Source organism: Perissodus microlepis, chromosome 20 (assembly GCF_051167445.1).
Source record: "Perissodus microlepis isolate ML-2025 ecotype Zambia chromosome 20, ASM5116744v1, whole genome shotgun sequence".
Taxonomy (NCBI): Eukaryota; Metazoa; Chordata; class Actinopteri; order Cichliformes; family Cichlidae; genus Perissodus; species Perissodus microlepis.
Window position 1 is genome coordinate 23,243,497 of NC_140480.1, and position 22,731 is coordinate 23,266,227.

Sequence of the window (22,731 nt, forward strand, 5' to 3'; positions counted from 1 at the left end):
CACTACAAAAAAAACTGCGGACCTCTATCTCTTCTGACCTGACACAGAATGATATGTTGGGAGCAGACGACCAGCAAGTTGCATTCAAACTTCCTGCATATTTTCTCCTTGACGCGGTAGTGCATGTCTGAGGAGTCGTCTGAATAGAGCTCGTAGATGAGGATCTTCTCGGGCAGCTGGATGGCAAGACGGTTTCTATAGATAGCGATCTTCTTCACGAGCTCACGACACTTGATCCTCACTGAGGGGAAGAAAAAATTGAGATAAATGGGAGAGAGTAGTCATGAAAGGAGGGTGAGGAAGGTTTAATTATCTTAGCCGATGCATCCTGTTGAATAAGTTTGCCCTCAGTTTTTTTCCTTCAAATCTTCCTCCCTCGTTTGTGCGAGGAAATTAAAGACTGTCACCTCTCATTTAAATAGAAAATCCTATTATAGCAAGATGTTCACCAAAACATTTGATATCTACTCATTAAAAAAGGCAGGCCATCTGCCCTTACATTAGATTAATTTGAATAATATGACAACAGGAAAATGACAGTGAAGTTTATCTCCCCAAATGCTGTCTGCATTGCTTTGTTTGATCATCTCACTGTGAAGCTGCAAGATGTGAAAACAATTATTTTGACGAGGCATCACAATAGCTAGCCTATCTTAAACTCAGAAGCCTGTACACCAGAGCAAAAGCGCACCTTTTTGCTCAGTGATGAGGTGCTGGACAATGACATCAGTCATGCTATCTCTGTAAGCATAACGATCCTTGTAGAGGCCATGAACTGTACTGAAGATAAGTTGGTAGCAGGCGATGGTCCCATCCTGGCAGCCCAAAACCTAGGTAAGAGACAACAATGTAGCAGTACATCCCATTAACACTTCTAAAAACAGACTGCGAGAGTGGGAAAATGTTCCTGTTGTTAAAGCCTCTACACGGCAGAACTGAGAGAATCTGCTAGCAACCAAATCTCTCCTGTCACTTTTAGTTAAACACAGTGAAAAGAAAAGCGGGGAAAGTGTTACTTTAAAATGAAACGGCTTGTGCATCTGTGCAGTTAAGGAGGCACTCTGTTAGAGGATCAAATGTCACCCTAAATGTCACGTCAGAGCTCTGAGCGTGTTGCATTTTATTCTTGTTCTTCTATCACAACACTTAAATAATGGCGTATGTCACAGTGAGAGCAATTTCTCTAGATATATGGCTTCACAAGCTGTGGACCCACCACAAAGTTGGAGTCAGGCTTAACCCGGCAAGTCCACACCCAGGAGTTCTGCTCTCCGACAGTTCCTAGCCGCACACCATCTTTTGTGTAGAGGGACGCCTGTTTATCAGAGCCACCCATCACTATATACTCGCCCTTAGAGAAGTAGCCGACGCAGCACGGGTCATAGGTGAGAGTCCTGTCTTTTCCAATCTGAGAGAGACAAAGAGAGAAAAGGACATTAAAAATAAAAATAAAACTAGCATTTCTTGCAGTTATTGCCCAAGGGCCCAGGCCAGCACTCCCCACTGTCTGGGCTTGCACACTTCAAAGTCCTCAGTATTCAACCAATTCCTTTGAGTGTTCGATAAAAAGCCAGACAAAAAAGAAAGTGTTTCTCTGGTTTAAATAGCCTCCTTTGTATCAGTCTTCAAAGTCCATTTGCACAACATCATATCAGGTCGCCCCATTTGGTACATCTGGTTTTCCTCACTCTGGGATAAAACTTCCCTGACGATCCATAGTTATTTTCTCTCACTGTGAACAATTCTTGGTGTTGTAATCAAAACAGCATGTTCAATAGATAAATAGGCCAATGACAAAATATGAGCCTAAGGCATAACGGCAGAGTAATGAACACTGCATATTTGTCTATAATTACGATATCGCCCACTGGGAATTTAGGAGGAAGGAGGAATTGCGAAGGGGGCATTAAAGCATAGCAGGACCACTTCCAATGTACTGTTATGGTTTCAATAGACCCTGACAGTCTGATTAAAACAGGAAACACTCCATAAAGAGTTTTAAATATGTTATATTTTGAACAAACAGACTCATTTTGTGATGTTGCCGTCGTATTGCTTTAGCAAGTTAGAGCACATATTACTGACAGTGTTTCAAAATGTTCTAAGTCTTCTGGTGTTTTCCCATGAAAATGTGTTTAGTCATGCATGTGTTTAGCTTTTTCAACAGTTAAAAGTAACAAAGAAGATAGATTAGAAACAAACGTGTTGCGATAACAAGATACTGCATACACTGTATAGATATTACAAATCACCATGGTGTCTGTACACCCACGCAGGCATGATCTGGTGTCACCGTGTGGAATCAATATTTTTTGAGATTTTGTGACAAAGTGACCAAGCTATTCGAGCAACTAAAATGAGCGAAAGATGCTTAATTTTATACGTGACTACTTTTTTTGTTTTTTAATTGGTCTTTTTGTCTTAGGACTCGCCCAGCTTTCACTGCATGACAGCCACTTGATAGCTTGGATAAGATTCAGCTCCTTCCCGTGACCCTAAACTGTTTAAGCATTTAAGAAAATGGATAGTGGACAGTTCCTCTTGTGTTTATCATACCCACACTGTTTCTTTTATCTATAATAGTTCATCAAAAATTTTCTAAGTTTGTGGTTTTTAATCATTTTTATGCAAAACTGTTAGAATGAATCTTGCAAGTTAGCGCCATCGGCAATCGGTCAGTGCAAAACAATACAATGTACTGATGACAAGTGGAAAATTACAATAAACTCAAAGCCTATATCATTACAAAAATATACATATGTTTCATTAATGACCCCCTATCCATTACCCGTAACATACCAATGGGCCTGTTCCAAGTCAAATGACCAATCCATAATAGAACATATCAATATACAAAGACTAAATCCCCTCACTTGGCCACTTAATGGTAACACCACTGGACAAGCCTAAAGGTTGGGATGGAGGGGAATGTCTACAGAAAGTAAAACTGAAAAGTTTATTTCAAAACTGATTCACATGGTACATAAAAACTCATGTTCTGTGTTTGATTCTTCATCAAGCACAACCTCATCTTTATGTGGAGTGTATCTCTGTGTCTGAGCTATTAAGCCATGACATGATGATTAGTAAGTTATCAAATACATATTAAATACAATGCCATACAATATGATAGTTTATGGTAGGTTGTCACATTCACCTGTTTTCCACTGAGCTGATAAAAGGAGAGCTTCTGACCCCAGTCTGCCACAGCCAGAATGTCATTGTGCTCATCCCTGTGAAAACACAACAAAATGACTACAGACATAAGCATTAATCACAAGATTCAGCACTGATGAGGCTTCTGTCATTTAAGTAATGATGACAGTGAAAAGCAGAGCAGCCAACCTTCAACTAGGGGACACGGCAGTCACTCTCTCAGTGATGCAAAGTAATGGATGCAAATTTTCCAGAACTGTTTTAATTCAGGACAGAATACAGCATAAACCCATGTACCTCTGCATCTATTAACCCTGAATCTCTGGCGGCTCTAGCAAATGCTGTTCCCTGACTGACCTCATGCTTTGACCACAATTTGATTACCAACTTTCCCATATGAGGCAACCCAGCAATAAAATCTCTACTGTCTTTTATGGCTTTTATCTTTATCCTACTTCCCGCATCTTTTCACCTTTGTGTCGCCTTTTTCCCTTAATTGACCTGTTCTGTGGTCCTGCATAGTTCTCATTGCTGTACTCTTTGCTTTGGCTGTAGGGGGAATCATAGAGCAAAGACAGCTGTTCCCAGGCATCATAATTCAGTCCATCATTGAGAAAGGTCCATCGCTCACTGGTTGAACACTGCCACCTGCTGGCCCTACAAAAACTATTCACCTAAATAAGAAATCTAATTTTGCACAATTTGGGCTCAAAATCTTGGAAGGACAAAAATAACAAAAATATACGTGGCTATGTGTTAATCTGTGGACACATCCTTCCATTTCTATAATAACTTAGGACTAACTTGGAGGGATTCCAGGCTATGGACCAGATAGGAGAAGAGGAGCCACCTGGACGCTCTATTTTGACCTTCTCCTCCCCATTTTTGTTCCGAATGCTCACCACTCCATTCATCATACCCAGAGCAAGGTATTGCCCGTCGTTTGTCCACCTGCAAGCAAATGATGCACAGCAACATAAATGCACAAATGAAAATGTACTGCTGCTGCATAAAAGTTGCTGCTCCAGACTTCACTTACCCACAACATGTTATTTTGCTGCTCACTTTATGTTTGTTTACAGACTTTTGCTCTGGAGACCACAGGCCTAAAAATATGAGAAGTTTGAGATGTTTAATTTCTCTATGTACTTACATTAGGTCACATTTATCAAAGTTCTCCACTAAGGTGCACTCACCAAAGTCACCAGATGAGCAGGAGGCAAGCTGGTGAGTGACTGGGTTGTAGGCAACACACTGGATAGAGTCATTGTGACTACAGATAAACAAATAAAAGAAAAAATGATGGAGGAGTACAGACTGTGCACCGTGGTGTAACACTACAACTCTGTAATACTAAAGCAATAAGTAAAAGCGCTGCTTACGTATATTTCAAAATACCCTCCAGTTTAGAAGTCCAGATAATAATGCTTTTGTCTGCTGACCCTGAGGCAAATCTTTTACCTGCAGAAGAATGCACTACTGAGTAAGAATTAAGAACAAAAATAAGATGACCGACACAGAAAAATGTAGTGAAAATCAATTTAGTACCATCTTTGGCATAAGCCACACAGTACACTATGTCTTTGTGTCCTTTTAAAGGCTGAATAATACTGCCATCTGTTGCATCATAAACCTGGAACAAAAAGAAATAAGGTGAAATTGAGTTGAACGATGAAAGTATTCTCTACATGTTTGCATTTTTAGGCTAAAGAAAACAGAAAAGCCTTACCAGGACACGAAGCCCTGCAGCAATTATGAGTTGGCTACCATCTGGTTTGAAGGCAAGGTCATAAACGCTGCAGAAAAAACAAAACAAAAGAACAGATCCGTGTTGAAATGGTTTTTCAATAAATTGATTAGTTCACGAGCAACAGCTATGAGCATCCATTCATCACTGAAATCATATAATGGAGGTTCCCTGTGGAGTTTTTGACCTCTAGCAGTGCCATGGAGGTGGATTTTACAAGGACGTTATTGCTGTCTTCCAAAGTGCACACAGGGAAGGTTTTGCAACCCTGCAACTCTGTTGAAGGTTTTGGAGGAATTCACAACTTATGAGTGAAGATAAAGCCAAAACATGTCACTGCAACACTGTGAATTAGTAAATATGTTGTTAAGAAATATGAAAGAAATATTAGAAATATAGATGTTAAGAATTCTGGTGTAAAAAAAAAAAGGATAAATAAATAAAAGCACCGAAAAATCTGGTTTGTATGAAGAGGGAAAACATTCAACAGTTTTGCTAGATTGCAAGGATGCACACAATCTGTTTCGGTGTGAAAACACTCACTGTGAAGCATGGAGAATAATGGCTTCCAGTTTCATAAGTGTGAGAATTTGCAAGTGTCCAATGTTTCTTTAATAGGTTCTTTCAGCTGCAACCTTATTTCCCAAGTGGTCATCACAGCGGATGGATCTGCATATTTGATTTGGCACAGATTTTATGCTGGATGCCCTTTTGATGCAACCTTCCCTCCCTGATCTGGGGTTTGCGACTGGAATTAGGAGTGAACTTGCTTGGGACCTCCAGTGTCTTCTTTCAGTATTGAATTAGGGAATTTCTTTAATATAGCACACTGACTTTTTCTCTTTTTTTCATTTTGGATAGACCGAATAAACAAAAAAAAAACATAAAATTCAGAGTTTGAGGAAAAAGAGGACATCTTTAGCAAGGACAAACAAGTGCAAACAACAAAATCACACACGCACACACAAAACATACAAAAAATGTTTGCACCTAACAACAAGGAAAATCACGCGTCTCCATCCACTCCACCCTGCGTGTGCTCTCTCCTCCACCTCTTTTGTGCACTGTCTGTTGTTTTGGATGGTTCACCCCAGATATTTAAAGTGGTCCACCTTAACTACTTCTGCTTCTTGAAAACTTGTCACCTGTTTCCCTCTCATTCACACACGTATTCTGTCTTGCTTCTACTTTCACTCCTCTTCTTTCCAGTCTGTACCTCCACCTTTCAAAGCTCAAAGGGGCTCAAAGACAATCCCTCCATTCTTCAGGCATCTTCTTACGCTCAAAGACTGTGTTAAGCCATCTGATAAAAACATTCACTGTTTTACTTGACTATATCCGGATCAATTGTACTTACGTGCATAGAGTTTTAAGCCAGGAAATTAAAACCTTTATAAATAAAATTAATAAAAATCCCTAGTGGGTCCACTGGGGGCAGGGACACCAATAGGTGTCAAACTTTAGATGGACTGGACTACGTCTTTGTCTAATGTCAAAGTGAAAAATGTGATTGATCTGTGGCTCAAAATTAATTGAATCATACCACCAAAAAAATTAACTTCCATCTATGCATATAAGAGTTGGAAATATCTCATTTAAAACTACAGCATGTTTTTATTAGAAAACACATAAAGCTGTTAAACTGTTTCAAGTGACTTCACAGCATTATTAACATATCCCACACTGTCTCATTCAAACACAGTTATCATTACTAAGTATATAAAGTCCTGCTTTTGCCTTTTTGGGGAGTCATATTTATAGATACAACCATCTATCCAAGATGACTCCTGCAACATATCAAGTATTGTAATTTGATCTGATCATAATATAAACTTTTTAGTGGGCATTGTATCATTAGAGTATTGTGAGTTACTCTGTGATTTCCATTCTCCCTCTGAAACAGCACAAAAGCATCTCTCCAAACACCTACTCGGATTTGTTTTTTCGGGAAATCTGATCTTTTAAATGCTGGACTAAACAGAACTACCTTAATTCCCGACAAGAATGTAATGGGAAATAATGGAAAATAAGTTAATACCTTATTTAAAAAGACTGTTTAATAAAAACATGTTATTAGGAGCACGCAATTCTGCACAGCACCCAAAAAAACCCCGTAATGAGAACTAGAGATCATACGTCTATGATTATATCGGTTACCATAGAACCATCATAAGCTACTGTACTTATGGAAAATACATAATGCACGACATCTAATATGAGAGCGATTTGAAAGATGGCGATAATTGAATAGCCGCGATGCTAAAGCTAGTTAGCAGGCTAACACTAGTTTACATAGCAACCACCGTTGCTAACCACCTAGCGTTACATCTGAGCATCGGGACGAGGCTGACAGCGCAAACCTAATCACCCAGATTCCTACCATTGCTCACGGATCGTTTCCTTCCATGCTAGGACGGCTCTCATTTCCGCTCTTTAACTGAAAAAACCACCAAAGGCTCTTTTGTCAACAGGTTGCTGCAGTTCGCTTGTTTCTTTTTTTCACTCTGTACCGTTTCTTGTAGCGAGTAGCTCGCAATGCGCAGACTCGCACTTGCTCGCTACTTCCTGCTTCTGTGTTAACGTCAGAAAGTACTCGGGAAAGCAACGTCGAGACAAGAAGATGCACATCTAAAGCCTGATCAGTATTCATGTATGCTACACACGCCTTTGTTAACGTTTTAGCTCTTTGCTGTTGATCTGCTGCCCAGTAATGTCCAGCAATCCTTTTTTTAATGTGGCTTTATGTGAGCAAACTGTAGAATGAGCAAACGCCTTGTATGTGTTGTTTTTGTAAATGTCCAAGTAAACATGCACGAACAAAACAAGAACTACAGGTTCATAGTTTAACAATAAAGCCAAGGTTTTTTATTCGTTGTCTTCACTTCAACAGGACTCCAAAGAAACTAAAAATGCATCCTACTAGATGAGATACTGAGCTGGAGAGCAGTGCGGACATGAATCATCAAAGTCTCAAAGAAGGGGATATTTTGTGCACTTCTTCCGCATTGCCCCCTGGCTGGATCAGAGAAGTGAGGCAGCGGAAAGCAGGCAAAACAGCAGGCAAACTAGATGTCTACTTTACAAGGTGACTCAGTTTTGTTTTTGTGTTTTTTACAATCTTGTCTCTGTTGATGTTACCTGTAAGTTCACCACAGAAGCCCTTAGATCAGCATCTAATTGATTTTCCTGTTGTTTAAGTCCCGAAGGGCAAAGGTTCCGGTCCAGAGCATCCCTACGCACTTTCCTCCTGGAAAGTGGAAGTGGTAACTTAGACATAAGCCTCTTTGATTTCACCACATCCAAAGATGACGTTGTCACCCCTTCACAAGCACCCCCTCCCAAAGTAAAGCAGAGGAGAGGAAAGAAAAAGCCTTCAGAGGGACAGCAGAAGGAAACAGAAAATGAAACAGCAATTCTAGAGGCACCTCCAAATAAATCCAAACAAGCCTCTTCCTTCCTCAGAAGTGATACTAAAAGTGGAAAAGTGAAGACAGCAAACGACACAAATCATATTGATGCTGACACTGAACTACAGAAGACTGCATGTGTATTAGAAGTGAATGTGAATGGAGACAAAACTACTGAAACTTTAAATGGTTGTTTACAAGCTTTGACCTCAGAAAAAGTGGACAATGTACATCTGCAAAAGAGCCCCCAAAGAGGAGGCCAGCTGAGAGAGAAGTTACTCAGACTGGCTCCTTTAAGTAATCAACTAAACACATCTATTCTTCAAGAGGACAAGAAAGCAGATTTGCAGCCTTCGGCCCCGATTTTGAATGTTGAACCTGCCGCTGAGAGCGAGAACAAAGGTGATGAAAGCAAAGGTGACAACACTCCTAATTCTGACCTGGAGGCTGGCGGTGACAGTCGTCAAGATGCTGAAGAACATGCGTTGTTACCTGATACCACTGATGGGAGCTGTACACCAGTTCGAGAATCCCAGAATAGTAAGTATGAGCCACACTGACTGACAATTTGTTAAAGTTTTTCATGTTTTTTTTTTTAGCTTATCCAGTGCATTAGTGGTTATTTATGTCTCCCATTATCCTCTATATTTGCAGCTAGAAATGCATAAAAATCAAAGAAACCAAATGCCTTAATTGACACAAAACGTTACAAATAGAAAAAAAATGCATACATTTAGATCTGATAAAGAGGGGGCGAAGAATAATAGTCCATTGTTAGAGAGTGCATCACATCATTAGTCTAAGGGAGGACAGAATTAATTGAGTAATCTTACTGCATTAATGAAGCCATCATAGGACTCCACCACTTTGTGCTCAGCGAATGTATGATTTTCTTTGTTGTGTCATTTTATGAGGTACTTAACTTTGGACCCGACCAAAAGATGTAAAGCAGCTTCACTCTTCTAATATCTATAAATGTTTCCTGTCTGCTTAGAGTCCAAAAGCTTGGAAGGCAAGCGGAAAACAAGTCCTTATTTCAGTGGGAAATCCAGCAGAGATGGTAATGTTTAATGCAGGAAACTGTGGATTCTTTTACATCGGACATGTAGATCAACATTCACGAAATAAATAAAGTGTGTCATTTAAAGAAATGTGCACTGTCCTCATTCAGGACTTAGCCCACCGAGGAGGAAGGCCTTCAAGAAGTGGACACCTCCCCGGTCTCCCTTCAACCTCGTACAGGAAACTCTTTTCCATGATCCCTGGAAGCTGCTGGTAGCCACAGTTTTTCTGAACAAAACCAGTGGTAGGATTCAACACACACATTTAATTATTCAGGATGTTGCATTAAACTTTGCTGAAGCCTGGCATTTATTTAATACAGGTAAAATGGCCATTCCAGTCCTGTGGCAGTTCTTTGAGCGTTATCCATCTGCAGAGGTGACCCGGCAGGCCGACTGGAAGCCCATGTCTGAACTTATGAAGCCACTTGGCCTGTATGAGCTTAGAGCCAAAACACTCATCCGCTTCTCAGGTGGATATTCTTGACTGCTAGTGAATTACAGCAGCAACTACCTTTGTGCAGAAGCAATGTCCATTTATTTATATATATTAATGTAATTTTATTGTCCATTTTTGGTAGTCTTTGCATGGTTTTAGTAAGAATATATGAAACAGAAAAAAAAACCTCACAATCCCTTTTCTCTCATGTAGATGAGTATCTAACTAAACAGTGGCGTTACCCTATTGAGTTGCACGGTATTGGAAAGTACGGCAACGATTCGTACAGGATCTTCTGTATCAATGAGTGGCGACAGGTGGGTATAATGCCAACTATTTTACTTCAGTTGCTTCCATTGCTCCCTCATTTATTTGCTCTAAATTCAAGTTTAATTTGTTGTTTTTTCGATTCTTGTGTCAAAGGTAAAACCTGATGATCATATGCTAAACAAGTACCATGCTTGGCTGTGGGAGAACCATGAGAAACTGGGAATCTGAAGGACCAGAAACAAGAAAATCACTTCTATCACACAAACTGCAGTTACCCAACAATATAAGAATATTAGCATTATGGAGGACTTGAAATTTTAATCCTGAATTTCTTCAATATTATGCAGTATTACGCTGGCTAGCCTTTAAGAACTTTTACTATGTGTTGAATAAAATGTTTTAAGCTGGTTAAAAGTTGAAATGATTCATGAGTGGTTTATTCAGCCTTCTCGCCTCAGGCTTTCTACATAGATGAGATCCAGGGACACCCCCTAAATATAGCTATTGGCACAGTCTAATCTTTCTTTATGAGTGCATTGATGCGTGCATTGATGCGTACCACTTAATGCAGCAGCTTTCTTTTGATAGGGTGTAACTTGATTCCCAAGGCAACTGTTGCCACCGCAAAACACTCAACACATACATCGGTACGTCAGTATAATCTCTAACTAGCACCACTATAGCAATCCGGTATATTTAAATTTGGATTTATTTATTTTTTGTGTGTTGTTGCATGTTGATTTAATGCTAAGGCAACTATACCTTTAAGAAGAAAAGTAAAGCTTTGAAAGTTTCATTGGACTCCTCTGGTGTGCCAGCAGAAGTGTGAAGTATAAGATGAAACTAGGTAAGGAGAGATTTTGTTTTCCATTTGTTGTCCTTTTTTTTAAGTATTACTGGTTTTATTTAAAAGTATCTCTTTTAATTCTTTAATTCTGTTCACTTCTTTATCCTCACAGCAGCCATCTCCATAGCTTCCACGCCAGTCTGTATTCCTCGCGCACCTCCTGTCCGGCAAGGTCGCTGCCTGGTGGATACAACCGTAAAATTTCCCGTAATTTCAGGCTCCACACAGTTTTGGAAAAGCAATCAGGTAAGCAGAGATTTCTTAATTGTGTGGTTTATCATAGAAATATATTGTTTAGAACAACAACAAGAAAAACCAAACTGATCCATAAATATGGTTCTTAGAGTATTCCCAGATTGAACCCTTTACACCCACCATTTGTCCATAAACGGACTGTCAGTCTGGAGACACCAGATGTTCACCAACACAACCACCAGAGGACACTGATCATGCAGAGAAAAGAGCATTACAGGTAGGTGCACTAAATCATTTCACTATCACTGAATCACTTGTGCCATTTACCTCTTTTCTTTGAAGAGCTGACTTCAAAGACAATGACTGAAAGTTGCTGTGTCAGATATCATCAGGTATGGCGAAAACCCTTCTATGGAACCAGCAGTGAGAGAGAAGAGTACAGGTAAAATAGTGGAGGATGCCATTGACCTTTTTATATTGAAAAACAACAGCATGAGTTGTTTCTGGCAAAGAAAAGCTGCTCTTTTTATCTCCATAGGAAGGAGTTGCGAGAGCAGCTGAAGAGACAAATAGAGGAGAAATGTGCAGCAATAAAGCTGCAGCTGGCCAATAAAATAAAGGAAGCGGAGACTCTCCGAGAAGCAGACCGCCTCGATCTGGCCAGTGAACGAGAGCAAAGGATCCAGCACAGCAAAGCAATGGCAGTGTACAGAGATGAGAACAAGAGGGTACAGTCCCACACATACATTATATATCCACTATTAATGCTTTTGTGGTTATGGCCCCATCCGGTAGTGCCCTGGAAATGTTTCATCATGCTCTCAGGTTACAAAAATACAGCGAGTGTCTGAGTGTGGGTGGGTTTTTTTTTTCCTTCTTGTTTCTTTCTCTGCTTGTGAACAGCTAATGGAGCAGAGCTGGAGGGACAGAGCACTAACACGTTCCCAGGAGGCCCTGAATGAAAGAGAGCTGCTGCGCCTCAACCCCATCAACTGGAGTGGAACACTGAAATAGGTCAAACCTCCCCGGGAGGTCAAAACGTCAGACTTAGGCCTCACTGTAGCATGTGTGTCAGGTGGAAAAATGGGATCCCAAATGTACAGTGCAGAATCACTAAAGGAACTAATTTTAAAACATTTTTGGATTACATACAGTCATGTGAAAAAACGGGTACACAGTCTTTCAATTCACAGTTTTTGTATCAGGTCATTAAAAAAAAAAATAAAATCTGGTCCTTGACAAATCTTAAAATTAGGTCAATACAACCTACATATCATACAATGTCATAATTTATTTAAACACAAATTCAGACAAAATACAGAAGCAGTGTTTTAAAAACTTAGTACACCCTTATTACTTCTATAGGAATTCAGAAAGTAAGCAACACTAGGTGAGCTGATCAGTTTCCTCTTACTTTATTGATAACCAGGAAGATTATAAAAAACAATTTGAGGTCCACCAGTATACGGTGATAAAGAGTATTCAAAAGTTGAAAACACTCAATACCGTCACTAAGCTTTCCAGGAATGGATGTTCCAAGAAATTCACCCCAGGGTCCGACTGCATAACATTGAGAAGAACCTGTCAAAAACAAAAAGGCTCTGCCTGTCTCAGTTCTCATGTTAAATGTTAAAGTTCACAACAGTATAATTAAAAAAATAAAAAAAAAAGACTGAACAGGTATGACTTGTTTGGAAGGGTGGCCACATGAAAACCAAACATCACTGGTACAAACACTTCATACCACCTGTCAAGCACCATGTTGTGCAGCCACAGGCAATTTGCAGTCATTGAATCAAGCGTGAACTCCTCTGTATGTCAAAGTACTCTAAAGTCAAATGTGAAGCCACCTGTTTGACAGCTAAAGTTAAGGTGAGTCATGTGAAAGGACAATGATCCCAAGCGCAGCAGCAAATAAACCGAATGGCTGAAAAAGAGAAGAATTAAGGTGTTGCAGTGGCCCACAGAAAGTCCAGACGCTGAGAGAGCTGTGCATAAATAAATGCCTGCAAACCTCAATAATCTGCAGCAAAGATGTAATGAGTGGCACAAAATTCCTCTGACTGATAGAATCACACAGAAAAGCAGTTAGCTCAAGTTATTGCTGCTGAAGATGGTTTTAAAAAAGGATTGAATCAAAAAAAGACTTCAACATTTTTACTTTGTTTTTTGTCTGAGGTTGTAGTTACATGATTTATGGAGCAGATTATTTTGTATCATTACATCCTGTAAGTAAAACCTTAGAATTGAAAGAGCGTGTACTTTCTTTTTAACATCACTACACAATAACAATGATAACCTTTCTAATAAAAACACATTAACTAATGCCAAGAGTTTATCTCAATGATGAACTACTCCCGATTTCCCTGTCATTTATAATATAATGCAAACAGGGAACTCTGACAAAGATCAAATAAATAAATAAACAAAAACAACACGAGTGCCAGACTTTTTATTGTAATGCAAACATCGCTAATGAATTTTCACTCTGGACAACATTCCACACTCGGAAAATAATCAAGCATAACTTAAAATAAAAATAAATAGATAATTGGACGGATAAAAAGTGACGCTCTATTGAGTGGCAATCCAACATGATGCTAATGTATCTCCCAGAACTACAATTTAACTCTTAAAAATATATGCTGATAACACACACACACACACACACACACACACACACACACACACACGTATAAAGGAAATATTAATAAAATATGACAACATAAATATAACTTCAAAATAAAGGCAACGCAAAACGCTTGTATGTAGAATAGAGCTGGGTCCTGTTCCAGGAGGTTTAGAAAACTGAGTTTAAAAATGAACTCTGAGTTGTTTATCTCTGAAATAGGCAACTTTGAAGTTTACCGCAAGTTCATTCAACTCTGATGGCAATAACCCCAAGTTAAACGCACACATGAGTAGAAAAAGAAAGTAACCGTCAGTTACACTCTGATAATGCAATATTCCTATTCATGTGGATCTGCACAGCATTTTTATCTGTTGTTTTCAAGTGTTACCTTTTGAGAAAGTGCCGCACGTTCTAACTGGTTCTGCAGGACATGCGCTGGCATGTACCCAGTGAAAGGCATGCCATCACTGGGTACATGATCAAATGATAGAAGGTACCACAAAGAAAATCAAGCAGCAGTATAATTTGTCGTTTCTTTGCTAGATTTATTTTTCAGTTTTGCACAGAGTAAAAATATGGTGCAAAGTGAGACAGTATGTGTGTGTCATAACTGTCAGATATTACATTAAAAAAAAATGGTATCTCAATCTAGGGATATGTCAAAACTGAAACTGAGAAACTCTTCCCAGACAGCTAAAATAACAGTGAAATAAAAGATGAAAAGATATAAAGATTATCGCATAAAACTGAAACAAATAAGCTTAATTTGTTCCTTGTTGTATTTACTTAGTTGCAACTATATTTAGCTTGTTTACGCTTAATGATGACTCTGTAAAAAGGCACAATTTATTGTCTCTTACATTAAATCAGAAAATGTTAGACTATTCAGCATTGCTGATGGATCCACTTCTGGTCACTACTGCTATCTGGGTACACCCAGCGAGACTGGTTTGGGCCATTTTCAGTGGAAAATATGTTCAGGTTCAGACACCAAACTTTAGAAACTGTGTCTTTCAAAACGATGACAAAATTTCATGACCGAACAACAATATGTGGAGCAAGTCGCTTTAAAATATGTTTAATTGCATTTTAGTGCCCTTTAAAGTCCTTGCAGCCTCATTTTCACTTGATTACAACACGACAAATGTGATCATTAACCAGCATCATGTGTCTAAAGCTTTATACAGATTAAAATGATTTAAACAATAAACACCCATTGTTTTACGAACATTCAGTGGAGTTCAGACAGGTTGACAGCTACAGATTTTATTCTGACGTCTGCAGGATAATTTGCTTGGCTCTGACCTTTAACAGTGGCCTTTTGAATGAGGAAATGAAAAGTAGTTGACTCTATTTCTAGAACTGAAAAAATGTTTCTCGGGGTTAACAAACTCAGCACTGTTGGCTTAACCCGCTTCCTGTAACAGGATCCTGGTACTTAAATAAGTAATGTTGGTGACCCAGCAGCTATTAAAAAGTTATCTTCCATGCCAAGTAGGACAAATAAATACATAGGGTGCTGTATCTTTCATTTCCAATCCTATTTATCATGCATTATTATTACAAAGAATTATTCTGGGACAAAGAGGTAAAAAGTTATTCTGTGAACATAAATAAATGGCTGTTCTTAATGTAAATATCCCAGAGTTTTATGAGTGCTTCACTGGGGGAATTTGGGAAATTGTGATATCTCCATCCCAATGTCCCACAGCGGTAAGTTCAAGTGCATTAGTAACCTGACACACTCACAACTCATGTGCCATTCAAACTATGGGAGGGAGGGGGAGCTGAAATGGTGAAAACGCAGATGGACTTCATGAATAGAGTAGATGAAAAAACAATCTTTTCAAGAGAGACAAAGACCAGACATCATATCCAAATGCATAAGATTTTCACAATCAGTAGTGGTCTTTATGTCACCCTTGTTCCCAACACAGCTGAGGTAGGGAAGTAAGTTCAGTTCCTTTCCATCAGTGCAGTGATGCTTCGTTACTCCTCTTAAAGATTCATGGCTTCATGTTCTTTAAGTTCTCCCTTCTTCCCGTGTTATGTCACCCATACACATAAATTAACCCACGCCCTTTAAATTAATTCCCCAGTCACAAGTAAATCCCTGAAAATCTAGCATTGAAAAGCTAGTTTCTTGCCTCAAACTGATTCCTATTTACCCAAATTGACCCGTCTTTTTAATCAAGCTACGGTCCAATGCAGTCTAGCGTCCCTTCAGAAATCCGTCCAGCATGTAGTCTCCCTTCTCAGTCAGCCAGTATCCAGCCATAGCAGCCACACCTCCAATGAAAATAGCTGTGAAGACCATGTCACCCTTGGCAGCAAGGGTGGCTAGGGCACAGATTACCACTCCAAAGAACATCTGTTGCAGTACAAGGACCTCATCATCTGTCATATCGTCAAAGAGTCCCTTCTCTGGGCCAGCTGAAGAGGTAAAAGGAAAAGAAACCAAGCGGTCTGAAAAGCTGTACGCTGCATATGTGTGTTTGCATATTCCTTATGGCTTTTTCTTACCAGGAGGTTTATTTTCAACACAGATGCTGTCTCTTCTGATAAAGCCATTAGCACAGTCACAGTGGAAGGAGCCCTCCTCATTTATACAGGCCTCATTGAGTCCCGGGCATGCTATGGCACGTTCACTACATTCATCTATATCTGTAAGAGGACGCAAAGAAAACCAGTTTAAACACATCAGGAAAAGAGAAAAGGAAACTGATGTTGAGATTCAGTAGCCAGTTTGTGTATACATACCAAGACACTTCGCTCCCTTCAATCTGTAGCCACGCGCACATTTTTTACAGCGGGCAGGACCACTACCCATGCAGCCCACACATGCCTGGTCACATCCTACAAACGCCAGAAGTGCAGTGGTCAGCATTATTTATTGCTATAATAAAGATTTTTTTTACCAGGAATTCCACTGCACATTTATTAAGTCATTTTACTGTAAAAGTAATGAGGCTTTGTTACCATACTTGATAAATATCTTCGCCCTTTTTTCAGTTTTTTCTGACTACTTAAAACAAACTACAAATATTATTTATTAAAATAACTTGTAGTCAACAAGTGAGGTTAGATCAAATAAATTACAATATTACAATTGTAACTCTTTGGGAATCCCACAAATTCCTTGGTGGAAGAAAAACTCTGTCCTACACCACCTAAAGAGAAACAACAACTAACCAGTAATTGGACTAAACTGTTTTGCATTTCATATTCAAATTGAGATGCGTGTGAACGAGCAGACAAAAAAAAAAAAAAAATTGGATTTGATCAAAAAATCGGAATTGAGCATTAAGACCTGCAGTGTGAACGTAGCCTAAGTGACTTTGAATGTGGCATGGATGTTGACGCCAGCCTGGCTATGAGTACTTTAGAAACTACTGATCTACTAGCATCTTCCTACACAACCATGTTTACAAAGAATGGTCCAAGAGAAGAGAAAATATGAGTGACAGTTCTCTGGATGAAAATGTCTTGCTGATGCCAAAAGTCAGAAGACAATGGCTGGAATACTTTGAGCTGAAAGGAAGCTAACAAGTCACTCAAATACCCACTAATTACAACCATCTCTGAACTCACAACACATCAGACCTTGAACTAGATGGGCTACGGCAGCAAAAGACCACATCTGGTGCCACTGCTGTCAGCTGAGAATGAAAATCCAGACTGCAATTCACACAGCCTCTCCAAAGTTGGTCAACATAAGATTAGAAAAAGGCTGCCTGGTCTGATGAGACTCAATTTTTGCTGTGACATTTGAATGCAAGGACTAGATTTGGCATAAACAGCATGAAAACATGGATCTATGCTGCCTTGTACCACTGGTTCAGGCCGCTGGTGGTGTAATGGCAAGGGGAATATTTGCATGGATCACTTTGGGCCTGAGCATCGAGCATCGTTTCAATAGGATAAAGCACGATGTTACAAACACGTCAGTGAGTTAGCGGTACTCAAATGGCCTCCACAGGCATCAACCCAAAAGAACAACTATGGAATGTGGTGGAATGTGAGATTCCCATCAGTCACTTTAATCTGACAAATCTACAGCAACTGCATGATGCTAGCGTGAGAATATGGACCAAAATATCTGATGAACGTTTCAATGGAACTTGTTGACTTTTTGACATGAAAAATTAAGGCAGTTTTGAAGGCAAAAGAGGGTCCAACTCATTAAGAGCAAAGTATAACTAATCAAGTGGCCAATGAGTGCATGTCTTTATGCAGTTTGATTTAAACATTCCTTGAACTGTGAGAAGTAGCATACAATAACACGACTCACATTTTGTGATGAGACTTAGCTACTACTGAAACTGTATTATCACATATTCTCCAGATGTAACTAAAAACCTGCCACTTATTACAGCAGCACCACAAAATATGCACGATTTAATAAGGTCCGGGAAAATGAAAATAGTAACTAGAGAAAAGAGCATACCTCTGCATTCATATGATCCATCTGTGTTGTGACAGTAGGTGTTAGAAGGGCAACGAGCCAGCTCTGTACCGCATTCATCGATGTCTAGGAGACATTCAAGCCATGTCAAACAACAGAAAGCTGGCACCGAATCACTGAATTGCTATTGAGTGACCTCTAAAGCCACAAACTCACCAACACATTTGTTGTCATGAAGGATCCAACCGGGTTTGCAGTCGAGACATTTGTAGTCCTGCGGCCCTGAGCATTTCTTGCATGAGTGGTAGCAGGCTACAAAGGATGAAAGACACAGTCACAGGGTGAGGGTCAAGTTTAGATGACCCCAGGCAGGATTTAACAGTGTGGAAACCATTATCTGAATCTGTGGCACCTGCACAGGCTGCTATGCTGTTATTGGAGCTTTTCTCTCTGTAGTAACCATCAGCACAGCTTTGGCAAAGATGGCCTGAGTACCCGGGATCACAGACACACTCTCCATCTCCCAGGCGAGTACCCTCCCCTTCACAGCGGCCCAGACCTCCACATGTGCCACCGGGCCCAGATGGACACTCTGTATGGGATAAGCAGGATATCAGTGCTACACTTTAAACCTACAATTAACATGATTCTGATTATCATCACTGAGTTCCATGCATTTTTAATATTTTTTGGACCAACTAGGTTGTCAGTGTTGACATAAGGCAGCTTGTGTTTGGACCTTTGCAGTCAGGTCCAAAGTGTCCAGGTGGACAGCAGAGTCTCAGCTCCTCTATGCACAGCCACTCAAACAGGTCTGGTGCTTCCTGCTGTCTGTAGGATGTACAGATCACATCAGTTAGGAAGTTAAGACAGGGGCATGATAAAAAAATAAATAAATCAGCATAACCTAATTACACAGGAGAAACTGACGGTGCCACCTACACACTCTACAGACAACTTATTCTTCTAAATTACATTTCAAAATGTGCGTCAGAAGACCTTTTCCTGCTGATCTAATTCATCTCAATTTAACATAGGTTCATGCATGAAAGCAGCTTTTTTTACCTGTGGAACCACCATGTCTCCACTTGGTCCTCTATCTGCTCCAGCAGTCGATTACATTCAAAATCTGTTTTCTCACAAGCAGATTCTACTATCTCTAGTAGGCGAGTTTCACTGGAACACAAGTTTGGACAGAGACAGCAACATAGTCATGAAGTAAGAACACCCTACCCCTTAAATATGATTTAACCCCACCTTTTCCGGTAGAAAATATTTGGCAAATATATATATATTACACAAACTATCATACAAACATGCAGAGGACAGGATGTCTAGTAATATAAGTTATTATGTGAATTTAATTTAGCAAAAAGACGGAACTAGTCGTATTAGACAATGTGAATATATGAGCAGGTATTTGCTAAGTACTCCAACAAAAATTTAGTCTTACCTGGTTGCATATTTAGCCAGCTTCTCCTCCTCCCAGGCAGTGTTTCCTCCCCCAAAGTTCTTATTGGCTGTTCTCTCCAAGCCCTAGAAAGAGTAAAAGTTAGGGTCCTAAAAACATTTTTTTAAGGTTTGCTCAAAGAAGACAAGCAAGCATTGACAGTTTCTTTGGATACAAGGACTACCTTAATGAAACTCTCAGTGAGTTTTTTGCAGGTTTGGCACGGTGCTGTCTGGACTCTCACCACAGAGAGCTCTGAGAGAAGCACCAGAGCAGGCAGGAACGGCCAGGCCCACCACATGATCCTATAGACAGCATGCATACAAACAATTAATGTTTTAAAAAAAAAAAAAGTTTTGTTTAAACATCACAGCAAGTGTCATCAAATGCACCTACACTTCCAGAAAAAACTGTGTTTCTAGAGATCTGATCACAACTATGTGGTGGACAATACAAAATAAACTCTGTAATACGAACCCATAGCTGTGCAAAACGCACTAAAATTCTTCTTCTTGCTTCCTTTATGAATCAGCATGTCTTCTTCTTCTTTCTTCACTATATCCATGAACCTCCTCTGAGCTCTTCCTCTTTTCATTCTGCCTGGCAACTCCATATTCACCATCCTTTGCCTAATATATCCACTATCCACCTGCATATGACCAAATCATCACAGTTTGCCTCTCTAACTTTGTCTTCAAACAGCTCAACCTGAGCTGACCCTCTGATTTAATTTCAAATCTTGTGCATTCTGGTCACTCTTGATGAATATCTTAACATCTTCAACCTCCAGCTCTGGCTTCTGTTTTATTTATTTATTTATTTTTATTAGGGCTACCATCTGCAAACCTTATGTCATAGGAAGTCTCATTACCATCTTGTAAACCTTCTCTTTCACTTTTATGGTTATCCTTATTTCACAAGTTACCCCTGACTCCACCCTGCCTGCACTGTCCTCTTCGTCGCTCTTGCATACTGTGTACTTACTTTGGATGGTTGAGCAGTATTGACGAGTTGACAGGTATTTGTCTTTCATTCCTCTTCTCTCCAGATCATACCTTCACCTCTTCCAATTCTCTTCCACCTGCTTGCAACTACTGCTACAAATCACACTGCCGTATGCAAAATTAGTCCACGAAGACTCCTGTCTGACCTAAGCTGTCAATCTGTTTATCAGCACTACAAACAAGAAGGTTTTTACAGCTGATCTCTGATATAATCACACTCCCACCTTGAACCCATCTTTCACTCCAGCTATGCACCTCATCGCTACCTGACTGCTTTACATGTTTTCCCCATGCTCCCCACACAGTACGTTTGTGATGGTTGACTTTTGAAGATTGTAGTGAGTGATTCAATGCCATATTATTATGATATTACTTAAATAGCACTAGCACAGCTACATTGCAGTCATATTGTGCAAACCTCCAAGCACCTTCACCACACTAGTGTAGCTAAAATAAAATAGTGTAAGACTCTTTTTCTGATCTACAAATAGCTGTGCAAGTGCTGACTAAAACCAGAAGGAAAGAACTAGCATGCTTATATTAAAGCCAAGGGTGCCTGGAAGCTTAGTTTTGATTTACATTTTTATTTGTTTACATGACAGTAACAGGTTATGCACTGGAAAATGTCTCAGAAATTATATTGGTTTATGAAACAGGAAAGCCTCTCAGGTTGTTTGCTTCTCATTATTGCGCCACAAAGCAGAAATAAAACAAGTTGATGCTGCTTTCATCAGGTATGATTCAAGAAGCTGGAGTAGCCTTTCCACAAGATGTTAAAGGAGCTGGAAATACTCCTGTCCTTTATTTTATAATTCATTTATGTTATCATTTATGACTCATTTTCTAATATGCATAAATATTAACTGTACATTTGAGATTTTACCGAGTGTAATAAGTGTGTGTGTGTGTGTGTGTGGTGGGATTAATCCTCTCCAATTGTTTTAATTGACTTTAAACTGCCCAAAGTACCCATCTTTTTTTCCCGAATGTATCTCAGCCTTCACTTCCTACGTTTTTGATATAAAAATCTGGTTTCATTAAATGCAGTCCAAATTAGATCTGTAAACAGTATGAATTTTTGTTAGTAGTTAAAGGCTAGTCTTTAAAACAAGCAGCTTTAGCCTGCCTTAGCTTCATCGTTAGCCTGGTTAGCTCAGCATCAGCACCACCAATTAGCCGACTAGCAGCTGGCTAAGGTCAGTAGTTAGCTGCTAACTTAAGCTAACGCTGTGTCTATCATAGTCTGCTTATCTGTCCGGTGTGTCTTTATAGATTGTTGATATCGGTTACCATATCCTCCTTAGGCTATTTAGCGTAAAATATGGACTAACTAAGTCGCATTAATGGAGCCAATCTGAAATTAGCTTCAGCTTTTATTGATGATCCAGGTCTTACCTTACTGAGAAGCCACCACCTCCGTTGCTGCTGTCGCTGTGCTACTGATGATGATTGTCGGATTCCCCGGTGATTCAGGTTCATAAAAATGCAGGCAGAGCTTCACATTTTGGACATCCACTTCACGTTGAACGCTTCAGTCGTGTCATTTTAGTAGTTGTTTGCTAGCTAATGCTGTTAGTGCTAACAACGCAACAGAGGAGCTTTAGTACCGTAGTGCTGGGCTGCAGTGAGATGAATGAATGAGTGAACAGCTTCCAGTCGCTTCTCTGTTTTCCATAAGGAGGAACCACCCAAACCTTCTGGGATTTAAACAATCAACCAATCATTCAGCATCCAGCTTTACATACGTCAGTGCTGCATCGTCCAAGTATGAAACAGTATGTAAACATTTAAGACTAACTCTTTAAATGTTTCATTCTGATCATATTCTGTGCCGTCATGCTATGGTTCAGGTCCATTTTGACCTGACCATGAATTCCCTCATAATAAATCTCTAAAACTAATTTTCAAGTACAGATCTAATTATAGTGTATAAATAGTAATCGGTTCAATTCAATTTATATTGCGCCAAATCACAACAGCAGTCACACTAAGGCGCTTCTTACTGGGCTTTATAATACAGAGAAAACCCCCAAAATTTAGCAACCCTCTTAACATGAAGTAACTGACTATGTGCATATTAGTATTGTACAGCACTTTGGTCTACCAGGTGTGTTTTTA

General features: G+C 39.6%; 4 protein-coding genes across 4 annotated transcripts in view; 2 read left to right on the top strand and 2 right to left on the bottom strand.

The window, feature by feature from the left end:
* The window catches only part of ift122 (intraflagellar transport 122 homolog (Chlamydomonas)), a 28,798-nt gene extending 21,375 nt beyond the window's left edge, over window positions 1-7,423 (bottom strand). The window contains exons 1-11 of the mRNA XM_084915905.1: window positions 7,284-7,423; window positions 4,886-4,952; window positions 4,705-4,789; window positions 4,539-4,617; window positions 4,353-4,429; window positions 4,196-4,262; window positions 3,961-4,107; window positions 3,158-3,233; window positions 1,217-1,408; window positions 692-830; window positions 39-241 (exon numbers count right to left, since the gene is read on the bottom strand). Coding sequence (XP_084772031.1) covers window positions 39-241; window positions 692-830; window positions 1,217-1,408; window positions 3,158-3,233; window positions 3,961-4,107; window positions 4,196-4,262; window positions 4,353-4,429; window positions 4,539-4,617; window positions 4,705-4,789; window positions 4,886-4,952; window positions 7,284-7,327 — 1,176 coding nt within the window. The 5' untranslated portion in view covers window positions 7,328-7,423. The remainder of the gene's footprint in view (window positions 1-38; window positions 242-691; window positions 831-1,216; window positions 1,409-3,157; window positions 3,234-3,960; window positions 4,108-4,195; window positions 4,263-4,352; window positions 4,430-4,538; window positions 4,618-4,704; window positions 4,790-4,885; window positions 4,953-7,283) is intronic.
* Window positions 7,424-7,432: 9 nt separating this feature from the next.
* On the top strand, window positions 7,433-10,494 carry mbd4 (methyl-CpG binding domain protein 4). The gene is made up of 8 exons (XM_084915921.1): window positions 7,433-7,553; window positions 7,794-7,988; window positions 8,102-8,850; window positions 9,305-9,370; window positions 9,482-9,616; window positions 9,695-9,844; window positions 10,024-10,127; window positions 10,234-10,494. The coding sequence occupies exons 2-8, from the start codon at window positions 7,858-7,860 to the stop codon at window positions 10,306-10,308; spliced, it is 1,410 nt and encodes a 469-aa protein (XP_084772047.1). The 5' UTR covers window positions 7,433-7,553; window positions 7,794-7,857; the 3' UTR covers window positions 10,309-10,494.
* Window positions 10,495-11,023: 529 nt separating this feature from the next.
* LOC146364554 (uncharacterized) lies at window positions 11,024-13,468 on the top strand (the record flags this gene model as incomplete). The annotated part of the gene is made up of 5 exons (XM_084916826.1): window positions 11,024-11,173; window positions 11,272-11,399; window positions 11,505-11,564; window positions 11,661-11,850; window positions 12,026-13,468. Coding segments are annotated over 5 exons (639 nt in total), but the record flags the coding sequence as incomplete, so codon positions are not given.
* A 90-nt stretch (window positions 13,469-13,558) lies between these two features.
* On the bottom strand, window positions 13,559-22,289 carry creld1b (CRELD disulfide isomerase 1b). Its single transcript, XM_084915924.1, has 11 exons — window positions 22,009-22,289; window positions 19,794-19,914; window positions 19,613-19,695; window positions 19,225-19,335; window positions 18,899-18,990; window positions 18,572-18,751; window positions 18,376-18,471; window positions 18,202-18,285; window positions 16,515-16,610; window positions 16,278-16,418; window positions 13,559-16,187 (listed from the first exon to the last, which is right to left on the bottom strand). Exons 2-11 carry the CDS (start codon window positions 19,908-19,910, stop codon window positions 15,967-15,969), a joined length of 1,221 nt encoding a protein of 406 aa, XP_084772050.1. The 5' UTR covers window positions 19,911-19,914; window positions 22,009-22,289; the 3' UTR covers window positions 13,559-15,966.
* Between the last annotated feature and the right edge of the window lie 442 nt (window positions 22,290-22,731).

What these genes read in the sequence shown, in the direction of transcription:
- mbd4 (XM_084915921.1), top strand. Translation starts at nt 7,858, where the DNA reads ATGAATCATCAAAGTCTCAAAGAAGGGGATATTTTGTGCACTTCTTCC. An exon ending in CTAGATGTCTACTTTACAAG is followed by an intron (nt 7,989 to 8,101) that starts GTGACTCAGTTT and finishes CTGTTGTTTAAG; the next exon opens with TCCCGAAGGGCAAAGGTTCC. An exon ending in AGTTCGAGAATCCCAGAATA is followed by an intron (nt 8,851 to 9,304) that starts GTAAGTATGAGC and finishes CTGTCTGCTTAG; the next exon opens with AGTCCAAAAGCTTGGAAGGC.
- creld1b (XM_084915924.1), bottom strand. Translation starts at nt 19,910, where the DNA reads ATGTGGTGGGCCTGGCCGTTCCTGCCTGCTCTGGTGCTTCTCTCAGAG. An exon ending in TCATGACAACAAATGTGTTG is followed by an intron (nt 18,286 to 18,375) that starts GTGAGTTTGTGG and finishes AATGTCTCCTAG; the next exon opens with ACATCGATGAATGCGGTACA. An exon ending in TGTTGAAAATAAACCTCCTG is followed by an intron (nt 16,188 to 16,277) that starts GTAAGAAAAAGC and finishes TTACCTCTTCAG; the next exon opens with CTGGCCCAGAGAAGGGACTC.